This window comes from Astatotilapia calliptera, chromosome 19 (assembly GCF_900246225.1).
Source record: "Astatotilapia calliptera chromosome 19, fAstCal1.2, whole genome shotgun sequence".
Lineage (NCBI taxonomy): Eukaryota > Metazoa > Chordata > Actinopteri > Cichliformes > Cichlidae > Astatotilapia > Astatotilapia calliptera.
This window is the reverse complement of record NC_039320.1, coordinates 27320188-27336952: the sequence shown is the minus strand read 5'-3', so window position 1 is coordinate 27336952 and position 16765 is coordinate 27320188. Positions and strand designations below refer to the sequence as shown.

Below are 16765 nucleotides of genomic sequence, written 5' to 3'. Positions count from 1 at the left end.
GGTTATTGTAGCAAGTTTATTGGACATCAATGTTACATGGCCTGAAAGATGCATGTACTCAGACTGAGGCATGAAGCCCAGCTGAAGTGTCTCACTGAAACCCGTTTGTGACTGTGTTGGATTAGAGTAGAAAAATCTGCTCAAGAAATACTGAGCAAGACAAAAACAAAAACAGCACGCATAAAAAAAAACACTGCTTAAGAACACTGGACGCAATCGGGAGTGAAAAGGAACGAATTTGAGTAGTACACAGCAAAATCTCCAGTGTTAAATTAACACTGGAGAGTGTCTATATGGGTCCACACCTCTGAGTGTTAAATACAACACTGTTGAGTGTTAAATGAACACTGGAGAGTGTCTATATGTTTAAAAGTAACCTAATTCATTTTGAAGATTAACAAAGACTAACACTGAGCAGTGCTGATTTTCTAACACTGGAAAATAACTCAAAATGTTAGAAATATTCCAGTGTTAGAAAATCAGCACTGCTCAGTGTTAGTCTTTGTTAATCTGCAAAACTGACTAGGTTACTTTTAAACATATAACACTGTCAAAAGTGTTCATTTAACACTCAACAGTGTTGTATTTAACACTCAGAGGTGTGGACCCATATAGACACTATCAACATGTATTTACATCTATGTTTTTTCTCACGCTAGTAGCATTTTTACTAGATTACATTACAGTGTACAGGGGTTCCCATTATTTGGTCCAACCACTGTATTTGCATGAATCCAATACACCTTTTAGTGTCTTCAGCTCCCAGGGTATCCCCCTCAAAAAGCTTTTTTGTTTGTTTATAAAGCCTTCTGAGTAACTGGAAATCTATGACGATATTTACATCTGGGTGATGAACAGTCACTACATGATCTAGTCAAAAATGGTAAAAACTCAGAAAAGGAACTAAATCCCATTTGGAAGCATCAGTTTGCAGCACCAGCTGCAGCTTCATCCTTCTGCCCTTCCTCTGATTCTTGCGCCGTCTTTTTGAAGAACCGTTCAGCTCGTAGCTCCTCAAAGCAGAACTCAGCAGCACCATTTAGCAGCAGCTCTTTACAGTACATGCTCTGCTCCTGTTGTTTTCCCGATTCTGCCTCCTTCTGCTGCTGCTGATGGTCCTGCAGCCTTTTGAGAGGAGTCTCATCTCTGCCCGGCTTACGCGCTGACAAAACTGTGTTAACTGCTGGGTTGATCTTACATGGAGTCCTGAGGGAGGGACAGAACAATCCACTTACATTCAGCTTAGGAAGACACTAATCAACATGTGATGTGAATATAATATTTAGCAGATAAAGCAATGACATAAAATGTCAGATAAAAACTGGACCTTTTTCTGAGATATGCTACTAAAAATGTGAAGAATACTGGAAATACTTTTCCCCACAACTGCAAGTATATATGGTAGTCTATTCATGTCTGTAGGTGCAATCAGCCTCCAGAAAACTGCACCCAGACTGAACAAGCTAATGATTTGATAACTGAGATGACGGAGGATTTTTTTTAAAAATTCATTTATTTGGGCTTTTCAATTAAATGTGCGTATACAGCCACAGATCTTGGTACTCAGGCATTTCTGTTGAACCTTTAATGCTCCTGCCTGTTGTCTCTTTGTCTGTTCCCCCCTGGTCAAAATAATGAGTAAAATTAAAAATGAATGAATAAAAAAATGAAGGTTTTTATAGTAACTCACATTGTAGGAGGCTGATCCGACTCCTCCACAAACGGTTGGAAAGTGAGTTTGGGAGGCGGTGGCGCCATAACAGTATGTCCAAATTTGGACTTTTGGGGCATCTATGACGACATAAAAAGAAAGTTATGAATCAACTTTGCATAATGGCTTTCAACACACACAACAATGAGCCTGTTCTCCCATACCTTCACATCACACCATCGCTCAGGCTTCTGCTCATTCTCCTTCGCCCTAGATGTGGGAGGAGCCACCCAAGCTTCCAATCTAGGCTCCGATGGGCCTGCGCTCTGAGCCTTATTCTCGTCAAAGATGACCAACCGACTGTTACTGCCAAGAACAGGGGCGCCTTGTGACTTCAGGCCACCGGGAATACCTGAATACAAACTCATTATGTTTTTCCCAGTCTTAAAGTACTGTTATCATCAATTTAGTATTTTGAAACACATTTTATTTGCATATTCATGTGCTTACTTCTGATTCCGGCCCCTGTTCTGTTGATGGGGGCGACAGCCTTTTTCTTCCCTCTGTGTTTCAGATCAGCTAGAGAAACTCTCTCGAGTTGCTTAGGCTCATCATCACTGTCTTCCTCCTCCACATTCATCATCACCTGCCGGGAAACGCGTGCCTGCAGTGCCCTGCGAATATAAATACAGAAAAATGTGATCACTGTAACAACATAACAGAGATGTTCACTTATCAGAAACTATACTGGATGCCTCCATACTTGTGAAACTGTAGGAGTTTATCATGTGGGTCAGCACTCTTTCTGAACCCCTCTTGGTAGACCAAGTCTGCTTTGCGGAAATTGCCCTGATCCTCATACTCCTCTGACCAAGCAATGTAGAGGGAAGCTTGTGTTACTCCAATTCCCTGTGCTTGCATGTATCTGTAAATTTCCAAAGGCTCTTGGCAGTTCTTCGCCTGGTGACATGTAATGAAAAGTTATAAATGCAGCATTAGTTTGTCAAAGTAACAGAAATAGTCAGAGGTTATGCTTTTGCACTCACAAATTTGATCCAGAGGTCAACATAGCGGGGGTCATTGTGATAATGTTTCTCCTCTGTAAATCTGGTCACGACCCGTTCCAGCAGTGTGGTGAGGTTGCTCTCTTTTCCACCCTGGGGGAAGGTTTGTTCTGTCCACTTAATATACCTGGAAAAATAAAACCGTGTTAGGATTACAGGGAAATTTAAGAGCAATGTTTATGAGCACACTTGGCTATTGACATATTTCCCTTACCGATCCCAAACACTAAGTGGATCATCGCCCTCGTATGTGCGCAACTCGGACTCAAATGCCCTGCAGAAATAAATATACACAAGGTCTTTTTTCATCATATAAAAAAATGCATGGACAAAATGTACAACAGAAATCTCTGTCACCTAATTTAAGTTTAAAATAGCCATCCATACTGTCGCTGCTGGTTGATTGCAGAGGTGGGTCCATCTTGTTGTTGACTCAGCGCCTGATGTAAGGCCGATATGGCTCTTCCCCGCCTCAAAGGCTGGATGTTTTCTTTGCTGAGCTCCCATTCCACATCTCCTCCTTCTGCCATTTCTGAGACAGAAACTAGATACATACAGCAGGAGAATTAATTACTTGATATTTATCCCCGGCTGAATTTGTAATTAAAAATTAACCAGAACCCCAGAAAAAAAAAAAGCTGCATGACAGTTTTAAATGGATTTGTTATTTGTTATTGAGTGAAATAAGTACTTGATCCCCTACAAACAGCCAGAAATCTGGCTCCCACTGATTGGCAAATTAAAAAAAAAAAATCAATCAATTACAGATACCCTTATCTCAACTTGTTATGTGTATAAAGCACACGTGCCCACAGAATCAGTCCTGGATCAAAACCATTATTTCGCCCTCTGTATACACATTTAATTCAGTTGCTTGGAGTTTTTAAGTTGTCCTATTTTTACATTTCTGATCTGTAATCTAACTTCAATAAGAAATCACCTTATAGGCAAATCAATAGAACAATAAAAATTAAACGTAACCCTTTAATGCCTCATATTTGACACAAGAATTTTTGAGACTACTACATCATCAATGTGTCCCCCCCACAAACAAACAAAACGGCCCAGAGATGTGAAATTTATATTCTAGATTGTTGGTCAGAAAGACACCATACTGTCACAAAATGAATAACGGAATCATTTTGAAGTTGTATAATGGTTTTAAAGGAAGATTTTCTGAGGTGACCTTCATAGTTTTATCTATGCTTTAAAAATTTACCACAATCCTGTTGTTTCTCATTTTTACCCAAGTTTGACTGGATAAGTCTTGACTCAGATCATAACTTGAGGGCTGTGCTGGGTGTGCCACTACATCATCCTTTTTATAACTCAAAAATGTTGCTAGAATGCAACCTTTTATCTTGGTGACCCTGACAAACCAATTCTATATACATAGCAGGCAGGACTACTTTAAGGCTCTGCTATCTAATCTACCTAAAATCTACTTGAGTTGATTCAGATCTCTGCTGCCAGACTTCTTACTACGACCAAAAGGAGAGAGTACATCACACCTGTTGACTTTAAAATCCTTTTATTTAAATCCTCTAGCTGTTGCAAAATGCAAGACAAAACCTCTGGGGAGGTAGCTTTTTCAGTGTTATGCTTCAAGCTGCTGGAACAGCCTGCCAGAGGACCTGGCTGTGTTGAAATCTTTAAACTTAACAGCCCCCTCCAAAGCCTGAGTGTGACTGAATATTCTTTACAGACAGCACTTGTTTTAATTTCATATAACTTCTTTGCTTTAAGTAATATGTAGTTTCATTCAGTTTTTATTTTATTTTTCACTGGTCAAGTCTGTTACTTTTTATTTCATTTGATGCACTTTTGTTGTAGTTGTATTTAATTTTAAATAACTTTTTTGATGTTCTGACTTTGTTATACACTAACGTGAAATGTGATATACACAAAGCTTATTATTATCTCTGTATAGCCAAAAGTAATCTATTACTGTACTGACACTGTCATTATAATTGTTTATTTCGGGCTTAATTAGTTCTTTTGTGTGAGAACTAAATAGCATGATGTCCAGGAGGCATACTGAACAAGTTTCAGGACAACATGAGCTAACGATGCACTTCAACAACAACACATTTTAAATAATTGTGTGGTAAACTTCCATCGTATTGCAAACCGTGTGACACGTACACAAAATAATGTTTAGCTATCAACACTCTCCCTGCGTTCCTGTTAACGTTAGGAAGTGCATGTGTTTGGAGCTAACACACTAGCTAGCGAACGATAGCTTTAGTCTGACCAACTTTAGCGTTTTTTCCATCGACGACAAATTTACATAACTGAATTAAAATAGACTTTCTGCAAAATGTGCGTGTTCTATACCGCTTCCGAGCCTCCTTTATTTCTTTTCTAGGTGACAGCTCGAACTCCAACGTTGTCGCAGTAAAGCTGTTGAACGGTTGTGTCTGTATTTTGAACAAGAGCCGCCAGAGATTTAGCAGGACTCTGATTGGACGGAAAACCGGAAAATGCGTTTACATTACGTCATACCTCCTCTTCCGCGTTGCTTCCTGTTTTGAATGAACACCTGAAAATAGTTGCTAGTAGCTAGCTGCCAAATTAATGCTCACGACTGAGTGTGTTTTCTTAGACATTTTAACGCACTGTAGCTGTATCGATAGCATTAACATCCCCCTACCCATGAGCCTCTGCATGTGTCGATATGGACAGTCGATGTTATTGTTGTGCATCCAAGTTTAGCCTCTTCAAGAAGGAGGTGAGTATTTCACGGCTAATGCTAACCACATAGACATACATAGAGGTACATTTTGAATAAAGTGATCTATTTACTATTCGTCATAGCTGGGCTGTAAGAACTGCGGCCGTTCCTTCTGCTCCAGCTGCTTGACTTTCAGTGCTGTGGTGCCTCGCTGTGGCAACACCCAGCAGAAGGTCTGTAAACAGTGCCATGGTAATCTGACCAGGTAACGCTCAAACCCTGCAAGGAAGAAAAAAACCCCCCTAAAAGTAGTTTTGTTTGGACTTTGGAGCTTCTCTCTCATTTTAATTTCTTTCTTTTTAGTGGGCCATCTTCAACCAGTGCTGGCAGATGGTCTCCTCCAGAAAACTATAAAAAGTCAGTGTATACGATCAAATAAGGGAATAACTTAAACTTTGGCAGCACAGCGGTTTCATAACATCTAAAGTACACGTGTCTTCCATTAGACGGGTCGCTGCACTTGAGGCCAAACAGCAAGGACAGCCAACACAGCCTGTGAGGACCAGCAAAGCAGGACATCCACCAACCAGCGGCCTGAGCAAAGAAGATCAGGCAATTGCTGAAAGGCTTCAAAAGCTCAAGGAGGACACAGCACCTAGTAATAAGATTTTTAGCAGCTCTCATTTTTATTTAATCCAGCAAGTGCAGTAATATTATAATATTTTCCAAAACAAGGTAAGGAGTAAGCTTTTTGCCTTCTCTTCAGGGTCTGTCCCCTCTGACAAAGAGCTCGAGTCCCGACTTGCTGCTCTGAAAGCTCCCAGCAAGCCAGTACCTTCTGCACAGGAGATGGAGGACCGTCTGGCCACTCTGCGGGGTCTCCCTCCACCATCTCAAGCTCCTCGACCTGTGAGCTGAATCTCTTCCTGCTTGTTTGTAACATCTTAGGCCTTACAGTACAGCTCAGTAGCTCAATAGCTTCAAATATTTATTTAGAGGGAACTCAATACTAAACAGTGTCCCTTAACTCCAAGTATATATGCTTGTCTATTCATGTCTGTAGGTGCATCAGCCTCCAGAAAACCGGACCCAGACTGAACAAGCCAATGATTTGATAAGTCAGATGACAGACGAAGTTGCAATTGACAACCAACAATCAAATCCTGAATGCAGTAAGATATTGCATTTCTCCCTGATTTTACCTGCCTTAAACCAATAAGTAATGAGTCAGTCATAACATTCATTCTTATATCGTAAAATTAATAAACAGGTACTGAACAACACTGTTATTAAATCTGAAGGTGTAGATGGCCGCATGAATGATCTCAATAAAGGTGAGGCAGGTACATTGGATGAGAATTTGGAAGAGAACCAGGATGCAGCCAAGCAGCTGGAGGCTGAGAAAGCCCATCTGCTCGAGGAAGCTATGGAGGAGCTGAGGAAAGAAAGTCACTCTCAAGATCAGATCCTGCACATGGCAAAGAGGCTGGCACAGCTGAAGGGGCAGGACCCGGACAAAGGTGAGTTATTCGAGCACCATTCACCTCACCTTATCTGTTATCCACGCACTAGTGTGTCATAAAATATGATAAGGACGTGCGTTGTAAATGCAGTTTCCATGACAGAAGTCCTAGCATGCTAGTGTATCATGCCCCATTTTCATTGTGATTCATTTATAGTTACTATGGAGGACTTCCAGCAACCTGACAGTGAAGAGGAGACTGAAGAAGAAGCTGTTATGAGAGTGTTAAAACAGGTGTGGCAAAAATAACCACGAGATGATAATGAACTATAAATAATTTGTTTCTGCGTACATCTTACACCCCTAAAGGTGCAAGTGAACTAATTCAGACCAGTGTGCCTAGCCACAAGGGGCTGCTATTTTGCCAGTTTAATCACTTCTTATTTTTTCTTGTATGCTTTCAGCTCTCAGAAGAAGCTACACTAGATGAAGCCAGTGGCTACAACATACCTTTAGAACAGAGTGGGCCAAGGAATAGGGAAAATAAAAAATCGTCCAAGAAACCGGTACAAAACCACGCTTGAATTATTTCTTTATTTTAAAGCTACGTGAGTGCATAAAATTTAAATCCCGATCTGATTTTATTTTAAAGGCTCCGCCTCCGACACCTAAGAGCAGGAACCTACCTGCTGCCGATGCACATCAGCCGTCAGACAGTGACGAAGAAGAGCTTCCGTGGTGCTGCATCTGTAACCAAGATGCCAGCCTTCGATGTCACACCTGTGATGGAGATCTGTACTGCAACCGCTGCTTCAGGTAGTATGAAATGCATTAATTATAGAAAGAAAGAAAAAAAGCCTAACTTTAGACTCATGATAGACTTTTGCATGGAAGCCTTGACTGCACACAAAAAAACAAGATCTCTGTGATTTGGAATGCATACCATGACCCAGATAAATTGCAGGCAAGCTGCTGCCCTACTGTTAAGCAGCATGAATATAAAGTATTTAGTCTGATGAATTATCAATCCATGCTTCATTATGTCCCCAGGGAAGGCCATGATAAATATGATAGGAAGGAGCATCGCACCACTAACTACACTGCGCCAAAGAAGAAGAGGGAGACATGATAGTGAAGCTAAGCTGCAGGTGATTGGTAGAGTTAGGCCAGCCATCACACTTAGACTTGTTCATTAGCCTTAAGTGACTTACTATTGTTAGAAAACAGTCTCTCTAATCATCTAAAACAAGCCACAAACCATCAGAACTCCTCAACATATTTTATTCAGTAAATGCTAAGGCTGAACTAATTGAATGAAGCATAATAAGAAACCACTGGTAATATTTCTTGCAAAGCACGGGTTAGATAAGGACCATAAACACAATGTAAATGCATTATACTATGTATAATATCTTAAATATAGTTTATTTTTTGTGGAATGTATAAAAATAGACGTATGTAATATTTGTGAAGGTATTGCAGCAAACCTGCACGGCCGCTTCACATAGGAATCCCAAAAATTCATATGGTTGATCTGAATAAGAAGTATTGGGTTTATTTTTATTGTGACTTGTCCTACTTCCTAATGGCAACAAAGGCTTATTTAAAGTGCTCTTTTGCACTTGTCATCATATGATGATTTCCAAGTTTTTATAACCCATACAGAAAGCAGACACGTCGTGAGCTCATCTGGGATGATGTACAATCCCAGACTGCTGTCAGCTCTGCACCGAAGAAGCACAGAGGAGTCAGTATAAAAGGATTACTAAGGGCTTTGTTTTCTTTTGGCAGTCACTGCAGTCGCTCTTGTAATCTGTGTTCAGCTGGGTGTGTAATTTCGTTATAAATAAAGGATAAGTGTTAGCAACTATGTCACGTCGTTGAGAGCATGCAGCATACCTTAGTCTTAATTTAAACATTAAAGCCTTATTTTTTTTCCTTTTTAGATCCAACGTATTATTACTTGATAAAAATATCTCAGTCTGTCAGGCCTTGTAAGGAGTGCAGTTCTTATAGTATACATGCCTTTGTCAGAGAAGTTGAGGAGAACCATATAAATTTCTATAGTGGAGACCTCACCCGAAAGACCCTCTGTGTTTGACAGAGAGAAGGCCAGAGTGCAGGCTCATCAGCGTGCATTACTGTCTGGCTGAGGAGAAACCATAATTACACTCTTCTCTTGGGGTTTGCTCCATTAAGGTTCATATGGAAAGTGTTACTGTGCCTTTTCTGGCCGTGTCATACACATACCTCAGACGGGAAATGGACGAGGATAATGGATGCATACTTAATGGAACATCTTGTTGCTGATCTCCGTGTGTTTACACCTACTCTTGACATGTCAAAGTTTCCTTTGTTTCCATCAATCTGTTGAAAATGCCTGAAAACACTACTTTATGTTTTGGGAATAAAATGCTGACTGCCGTTCTGTAGGAAAGTTGTCTGCAGACTGTAGGGCAAAATCATTATCTGTGTTTCTGAGCAGTTATGAGCTCAGGGTAGTTTAACTGGTACTGTAAACCAATTAGTGTAATGTACACGCCACTATTTATTTGAATGAGTGGAAATGATAATACCTGATGAAGCATATTGATGTATTACTTTGTTAAAAATCAGATGTGAGCATTGTCTTGAAAATGTTGAAATGTTTTTATTTTCTTTTTTTACATTTTGACAACACTGTTATCTGAACAAAAATATTTATGTACATAAATAAGCAACTAAAAATGTACAGTCATACACAAGAAACAGTCCGTCTGAGTAATAGTCAGTACAGCTTGTATCACGTGTACGTTATTGGTATGGTATTGGGAAACAAAATGTTGAAGCAGTCTATAAATGAATTTGAAATAACATTAAAAAAAAAATCAATTCAAAGCCCCACAGCTCTGGTGTTACATTGATGATGACCCAGCAGGAGGAGGCAGGGGGCAGGAATATAGTCCCTCTGATCCACACCTACAGGCATCCAAATGGTTAATGCGTGGGGGGACGGGAAGATGAGCGGCTCCACATTGTCTCCATTCTTAATTTGACCTACAATTATTTCTTCAGTGGACCTGACATTTTACGTAGACCCTTTATCCTGTAGAGCAGCCCGTTGATAAAATCCTGTGGAGAAGATGGGGAAATTTTATTTAATTTTTTATGTAACTTTAAAACAATAAGTAGACTTATTATTTCAGTCCTCTTTTCTAAGTTTTTGTCTCACCTCTTTTGGCTTCCCGCATTCTTGCAACAACTCCTAGTGAACAAACAGAAAGAGGTATACACTTCTCCATTGTTTTTTCTTTGAATACATTGCACAACAGGATTTCATTACGAGTCAGTTTCTTCTTAAGGACAACCAAATACAAATATGTACATTAGTGCTGACAGCGAGGGGCTTCACTGCCGTGCTGCCCTCACATGGGGCGATCCGGAGATTTGCCGCGTTAATGCTGTTATGGCGCTAACGTCATTTTAACGAGATTAACGCTGACAGCACTAATATACATATGTAATTTAGGGGAACTAGTTGCAGATACACTCAACAATAATAAATGACTGACAAGTCATTAACAAGCAATTGGGATGTTTAATCAGATCAGTATTTAGGCTATTCTACAGAATCCTACCTCCAGCCGGGTTCTTTGCCCCTCATCCGACAGCTCCAGGAGCTCGTCTATGTCGATTTCTAACTCTGGGATCTCTTCTTCCTGTGAGAGTGGAGAGGAATAAAAGTTAAAGACCATATTCATTGAGACTTGTGTTTCTGCATGCCTCACAAACTCCTACAAATTGGATTGTATAATGTGGGCTTCTTGGCTTTTTATCCCTCCTCATCTTTCCAGCCAACTAAGCGTAGTCATTCAGACAGAAGGCTTACGTTTTCAGTTCAATTCCATTTTAGTTATATAGCACCAAATAACAACGAAAATCGCATCAAGGCACTTTAGAGAGAAAACCAATCAGATATTCCAACCCGACGAGCAAGCACTTGGTGACAGTGGGAAAGAAAAACTCCCTTTTTACAGGAAGAAACCTCTGGCAGAACCAGGCTCAGGGATGGGCAGCCATCTGACGACTGGTTGGGGGTGAGGGGAGGAACATGGGACAAATTTATTAGTTATGTTGGTGTGGGTTTACTGTAGAGGATAAAAAATTGATTGACTTGATGGGAAAAGCTGCAGTGGGCTGATGGATGAAGACAGAAAGGCTGTATGAGGATTCAGGATTCAGATTTTATGGATGGTTCAGCCAGCTGGCATTCCCAGCTCCGCCACTTTTTTTTACATATTAATCTCTGATGCACGTCACATGTTTTTAATACTGCACACCTGGAAAACAAAAAACAACACAAACCCACGAGCGCTCCCAACTGCAATGTAACGACCTATAGATTGCATCATTTTTAAAGATTAGCAGCAATTATATGTGAAGACTGTAAAACATAGCACTCTCCACTCTCAAGGCCAAATATAGCAAAGCAATCACTTCATGTAACAAGCTCTGAACACCTTTCAGGGAGAATGAGGAGTGCTCACTGGAGGAACTCGAAGATATCTGGAGTCAGCAGGTGCATGCTCATATTTGACGAGTGTGGTCTCTTTTTTTTATTAGGAGGAATATTTTCTGGTTTGGGAGCTTTCATGACATGAAAGGACGGGGCTCACACAGCTTTCTAGATGTGGAGAGAGAGCTAATCAATGCGGAAGTGCTGAGTGGCAGAATAGATGGGCCCCCGTGCCTGCCTCTAATTGATACACACTGCCAATTTGGACCCTGTGTAATTCTGCTGATGTCTGCAGGATAAATGCAGTGCCGAAGGTTTTTTTATTATTATTATTATATCTAAGCTGTGCATTTATGGACTTTGCTTTACCAACTGTACTGCGGTTGGTCTTTTTGTACTTGACCTGGTTCAAAAGTGCTGATAGTGTAATCCTGAAAAACTTCAACAAAGCATCTTAATGACTAAAAGAAAAAAAAGCAGTGAATACGTTTATTAATATACTTGTATTTATTAAAATGGATTGGGGTTTGGGGTTTTGTAGAATTGTGTTCAGTATGCATTCCAAACAGTGCTAAGATTACCTATGACATGACTGAAGAGGTTTAATTTTCACCATTTGGAGCCATTCAGTGGCTCTACTATAATTGTATGAGAATAGAAATGTGTATAAGTATACTTCATGTCCAGTGAAAAGGAAACCTCTCTAATGTACTTATACTGCTCTTAAACTTCCTCAGTCTGCCTCTGAAAGTGAGGCAATGCAGAGCACTGCTGAATATCAATGAGCGACGGCTTCCTCTTGCTGGGAGGAACACATGCGTTTATCACGAAGACTCACAATCTGATCCTCATTCTAACTTCCCAGTATTTCTCGCCGGGATTTACCTTCATTGTGAGAGGGAAAGGGCCTTTTAATGAGGCCTCTGGGTGGAAACCATCTCAGCAGCACTTTTTGAAGTTAAAAAGCAATATACTAAAGCTAAAACCAATGTTGGCACTAATGCTGAAATTCATGAATATCAAAGTGGCTCTCAGAGGACTGAAGCTTCAGATGGTAGTAGTGCAAATATGTTGCGAAGATAAGACGACTTCCACCGGAATTTTACAATTTTTACATTTCACCATTATCGGGAGTTGACCTAAAACTCTCTCAACAAGCACTCCTGAGCTGCAGTGATGGGAAACTGTCCACATATAGAACAGTAGCTACTATGTGCAGAGTGTTTGCCATTAGCTTTGCCTTAGGATGTGATATTCTCACTGCTTAAATCAAGAGAGGGTGTCTGAGCCAAGAAAATTGTTGTGTAATATGTTGACATTTGATATCCCAAGGGAATAATGACTTTGGTGACCTTTGACCTGTTAACTGAGCAATCAATATCACTCCTTGACATTTATTAAGTACCAGACAGGAAATTCAAGCTATGTCTGATTTTTTATTCAGCTTCAATTTGGATATTTACTGATATTAAGAAGAGCATTACCACTTTTGCATAGCTCTAATAATCAGCTGGTGAATAATAAGCAAACTAAACTTTGCTTATTGCTGTGACCACTGAACACTTAGATTTGATGATGCTGTATTATTCTTTGCTAAGCAGCAGCAGGGATTAGACAGGAAGGGTTTGCTATTTTCACTAACACGTCACTATTGTGGGCATGAGCAGCTAACAACACGACAGCTTTTTCTTTTTTTTCTTTTTTTATTATTATAACAGGTTTAGTTGAACTTCCTGTAATTTCATAACACAGTCAGTAACACGGTTCACTAGCCTTTCCTTATAACAAGATATTAACATTAACATCAAACGCTCATCATGGTGTTTGTTATTACACAGGAAGCCATGCCCAGGAAAACGTGTCTTGTTTCGAGAAGATGCCGGCACATGTTAACTTATCATCCCCTTCCCTTTTCCTGCCAGAAGCACGAGCTGTCCACATCTCAAAATATTCATTAACTTCAGCAAGTGAGTCACGGCAGAGTTGCAAGAGAAAAAAGGGAGCCTTATCCTGTTGTCTAATTACATACAAATCTGAGCAATTTTTTAAACAAGAATCAGCTGAACTTCATAGGATTCATCCCAGTCTGCATAAAGTCTCAAACAAATTACTGTCTCTCAGTGGAAATTTCTGCAGTTTGCACATTTAAAAAAACAAGTTTTCACTAAAGAAGACTGACACTCAGTGGGGAAAATAGAAGTGTCTGTCTAAATCGAAGCATGCAGACTGAGAGGTTGCGTTGCCTATTTTAGAATTCTTTACTTAGTATATAGTTTGAAAGGTGTGAACTCTGCAAACGGAAGCCGCCACACCAGACTGAGGCAGTGCTTTCTATGAATTAGAGATGTGTCTAAATAATTCAGGCGGTGACACAGGGGACTGACGGTAAATGCTTCCACGCGGAAGACTCAGAGAACCAACAAAGGAACCTTCCCCTGAGCCCATGCAAAATTCATTACACTGGCCTGTGCACGTGGACAAGAGCAAATAATCCCACATGAGGACCTGATGCAAATATTCAGGCTATCCAAAGTGGAAAGTTGAGCCTTAATTTCCATATGTAAAGAATGTAGGTTTGTCTTAAGGAAATTGTAAAGACAAGGTACTTGAAGTCAGTGGTAGCAGGTATTATTGTAAACCCATCAAAGAAATGCATTGTGTTATTGCTCTGTTGTCAGTTATACCGAGAATCCGTCCATCCTGCGGCAGGGCGAACATCTGCTATCTGTGCTGTACATGTGCTGCACAATTACACTTATGTTAGATCACGTTAGAACCAGAACGAAAAAGCAGAAGTACTAAAATAATTGTATGTTTCTGGGACAAGATCAAAAGAGTAGACAGAGACAAGACTTTGGATCTGTTTTTGTCTACGTGTCCCAGTTTCAACTAATGTGATTTATTCTGCCCTCAGCATCGCAAGCATATTAACATATATTACCAAGAGGCTCACAAAACAAGTATCCTGAGGAGGAAAACACTTAAGTACCCTGAGTTGTGACTCAAATGGTTTAACTTTAAGGCAGCCAGGCTTAACCCTGGTTTAGATAAAGACGTTATCTAATCATGTTCAGATTTTCTCCACAGAACTTCCCTGTCCGCAGGCAGCCATAGATCTGCCCACCTGCTCTTGCTCTGCAGTGTTTCTATATTCAATTCAATTACAATTCAATTTTTTTTATGTAGCACCAAATCACAACAGCAGTCACTTTAAGGGGCTTTATATTGTAAGGTAAAGGTAACGACCACCTTTGAGCTAATGAGGAAGAAATCTCCAGCAAAACCAGACTCAGAAAGACACAGCCAGGACAGGACAAAATGTGTATAAACACAAATAAAGAGTGAAGAAGAAACACTCACAGTGTAACTAACAGAGGATTCAGGGTCATCAGATTCAGCCCTAACTATTATGCATTGCTTTATGCAACATGAAAAGGGTTTATTGATCATGTAAAGGGATGCCAGGCAGAGAGGTGGCTCTAGACCATCTTAAAGTGAGGAGAGCCTCCGTGTGGTTTGAGAGAAACGAGAAACACTTTGTCTCTGAGTTCTCCGGCACGAAACTGAGGCTGCGTTGTCATCTGATCCACGTCGTCACTGGAAAGCTCGCCCTCCTTTAACAGGCACCCTTAATTCCAACGTGCCACACCGCCTCGTGTAGGCGACGAGACATCTGTTGCCATGGTTTCCCCTTAGTGAACGCCAAGCAAATCAATATGGAGCCTATGACATAATTGGATTGCATCCCACCGTGCAGGAGGGAAGATATGAAGGATGTTGTTGTTGGTAGAGTCCTCGCTGTATTAAAACGAAGCCGTCTTCAGAGCATGGAATAAATTCGCTATGGAAGTAATAGTAATGCTTTTCCATGATGTAACTCTTTAACCATCACATGTCCTGTGGTAATACAGACTGCATATCTTTTGTTTTTTCCAATGCCTGCTGCATGTTAATTTCTATATCGAAACCATCATCGTTAATCATTTCCTTATATGTGAGCAATCAAACTATGTACTGTATTTTCGATTACATAGTTACTGAGTGACTGGGTGAATCTGTCACAAGACACGCAGACCTTGGATTGTGACATAATTGTTTTGGTGCACTGACTCACTGTTACTGTTGCTTGCCTCACTGTACAACTTTGTTATGTGCAAGGACATCATCTAAACGCCTCGTATCTTAATGTAGCCACATGGCGACCGCGTATGCTTAAAGAGACCGAGGTGTGTAATTGTGGTCGTGCTTACTAGTCACGTCCCCTCTCTGCAAAATCATTCGATCTCTTAGTGCAGAAGACCACACAGCTGGCACCTCAGTCATTTTGATGACATGCGAGGGTTTCTGTACCAGAAAGAACAGCCGTGAAACACAGCTACTTTCCTACCACCCACTCCCCTATGAGGTTCTTGTCGTTTCTATTACAAGCACCCTTTTTGAGCGGCTCGGTGCCTCTCCCCTTACTTGCTCCCCTCTCCTCCTCTTTGGCCACCCCCGGCACAGCGTGCTTCTGAGTGAGTGTCTGTGTGAGCCAGCCCCGTCCTACCTCACAGTCAAACAGCAGGTGCAGCTGCCCGTCGATCCACTCCTCGATATCCAGCCTCTTCTGCAGGTCCTTGCGGTTGTATTTGACTGTCAGCTTGCCAAGTTTGCGGTGCGCCGGCTCCTCTGCTTTGTCTGTTGCCTGGAACATCACCCTGGACTGGGTGCTAGGGTCTGATGCCATGGCTGCCACGGCCTCAGGAAATCCGTGGAAACGCACCGAGCTGGAACACAGACAGACCTACAGGCACGCTGGACTTGCAGGCTCTGAATCCCCAGCTCTGTCTCTGCTTTTCTTTTAGTGATACGCTGCTCCCACACGTATCTCCTGTGTTTCCTGTTATCTTTGTGGAGTGCTCGTGCTCTCCCTTCTCCTTAGCACTGCCTCTGGTTCCCTGCTTGTCCTCACCCCCGACCCCCCTTCTCTCTCTCTCTCTCTCTGTCCCTCTCTAAAGCTCACTGTCTTGCTCTCCTTCTCTCCTCCTCTTGCAACACCCACTGGCTGCACTATCAGTAGAATGGTAATGAGATATGGCTCCGAGCTTGCCTCTGCATGTGTGTATGTGCACACACTTTACAGGGTGTGTGTTTGCGTTTTGCTCTCTTTGTCTGTCTTATATCAGGAAGGGGTGGGTGGGGAAAGGTGGTTGGGGGGAGGCAGTGGGCATAGGTCAATTACAGCAATAAAAAGAGGAGAATGGGTGAAAGGGCAACTGCCTTCAATCAAGTTAGGATAATAACTCTGGGTGAAAATATCCCAGCATATCCTTTTGCACTTTTGATCTTTCCCTTCTGATCATTGCACGTCTTGCCAATCCTGTCATTACTGGCACACCACTCGTGTTCTTTTTTATTGTTTCCCCCCTCAGTAAAAGTA

At 41.2% G+C, this 16765-nt stretch overlaps 3 protein-coding genes across 5 annotated transcripts; 1 reads left to right on the top strand and 2 right to left on the bottom strand.

Annotated features, from left to right (window-relative positions):
* Window positions 1-585: 585 nt before the first annotated feature.
* On the bottom strand, window positions 586-5161 carry bub1bb (BUB1 mitotic checkpoint serine/threonine kinase Bb). Its single transcript, XM_026152175.1, has 9 exons — window positions 5053-5161; window positions 3103-3259; window positions 2930-2989; window positions 2698-2842; window positions 2415-2611; window positions 2162-2325; window positions 1876-2063; window positions 1691-1791; window positions 586-1206 (listed from the first exon to the last, which is right to left on the bottom strand). The coding sequence occupies exons 2-9, from the start codon at window positions 3243-3245 to the stop codon at window positions 924-926; spliced, it is 1281 nt and encodes a 426-aa protein (XP_026007960.1). The 5' UTR covers window positions 3246-3259; window positions 5053-5161; the 3' UTR covers window positions 586-923.
* A 62-nt stretch (window positions 5162-5223) lies between these two features.
* On the top strand, window positions 5224-9728 carry zfyve19 (zinc finger, FYVE domain containing 19). 3 transcript variants are annotated; one of them, XM_026152174.1, is made up of 12 exons: window positions 5225-5446; window positions 5533-5654; window positions 5753-5806; window positions 5896-6047; window positions 6156-6298; window positions 6453-6561; window positions 6691-6909; window positions 7069-7145; window positions 7316-7417; window positions 7504-7667; window positions 7902-7999; window positions 8517-8577. In XM_026152174.1, exons 1-11 carry the CDS (start codon window positions 5393-5395, stop codon window positions 7978-7980), a joined length of 1275 nt encoding a protein of 424 aa, XP_026007959.1. In that variant the 5' UTR covers window positions 5225-5392; the 3' UTR covers window positions 7981-7999; window positions 8517-8577. The 3 variants fall into 3 exon arrangements, with proteins under 3 accessions (XP_026007957.1, XP_026007959.1, XP_026007958.1); XM_026152172.1 differs by lacking the exon at window positions 7902-7999 and having other exon boundaries at window positions 5224-5446; window positions 8517-9728; XM_026152173.1 differs by having other exon boundaries at window positions 7902-8584.
* An 89-nt stretch (window positions 9729-9817) lies between these two features.
* Window positions 9818-16427, bottom strand: ppp1r14d (protein phosphatase 1 regulatory inhibitor subunit 14D). The gene is made up of 4 exons (XM_026152177.1): window positions 15893-16427; window positions 10469-10549; window positions 10063-10095; window positions 9818-9962 (listed from the first exon to the last, which is right to left on the bottom strand). Exons 1-4 carry the CDS (start codon window positions 16070-16072, stop codon window positions 9894-9896), a joined length of 363 nt encoding a protein of 120 aa, XP_026007962.1. The 5' UTR covers window positions 16073-16427; the 3' UTR covers window positions 9818-9893.
* Window positions 16428-16765: the final 338 nt, after the last annotated feature.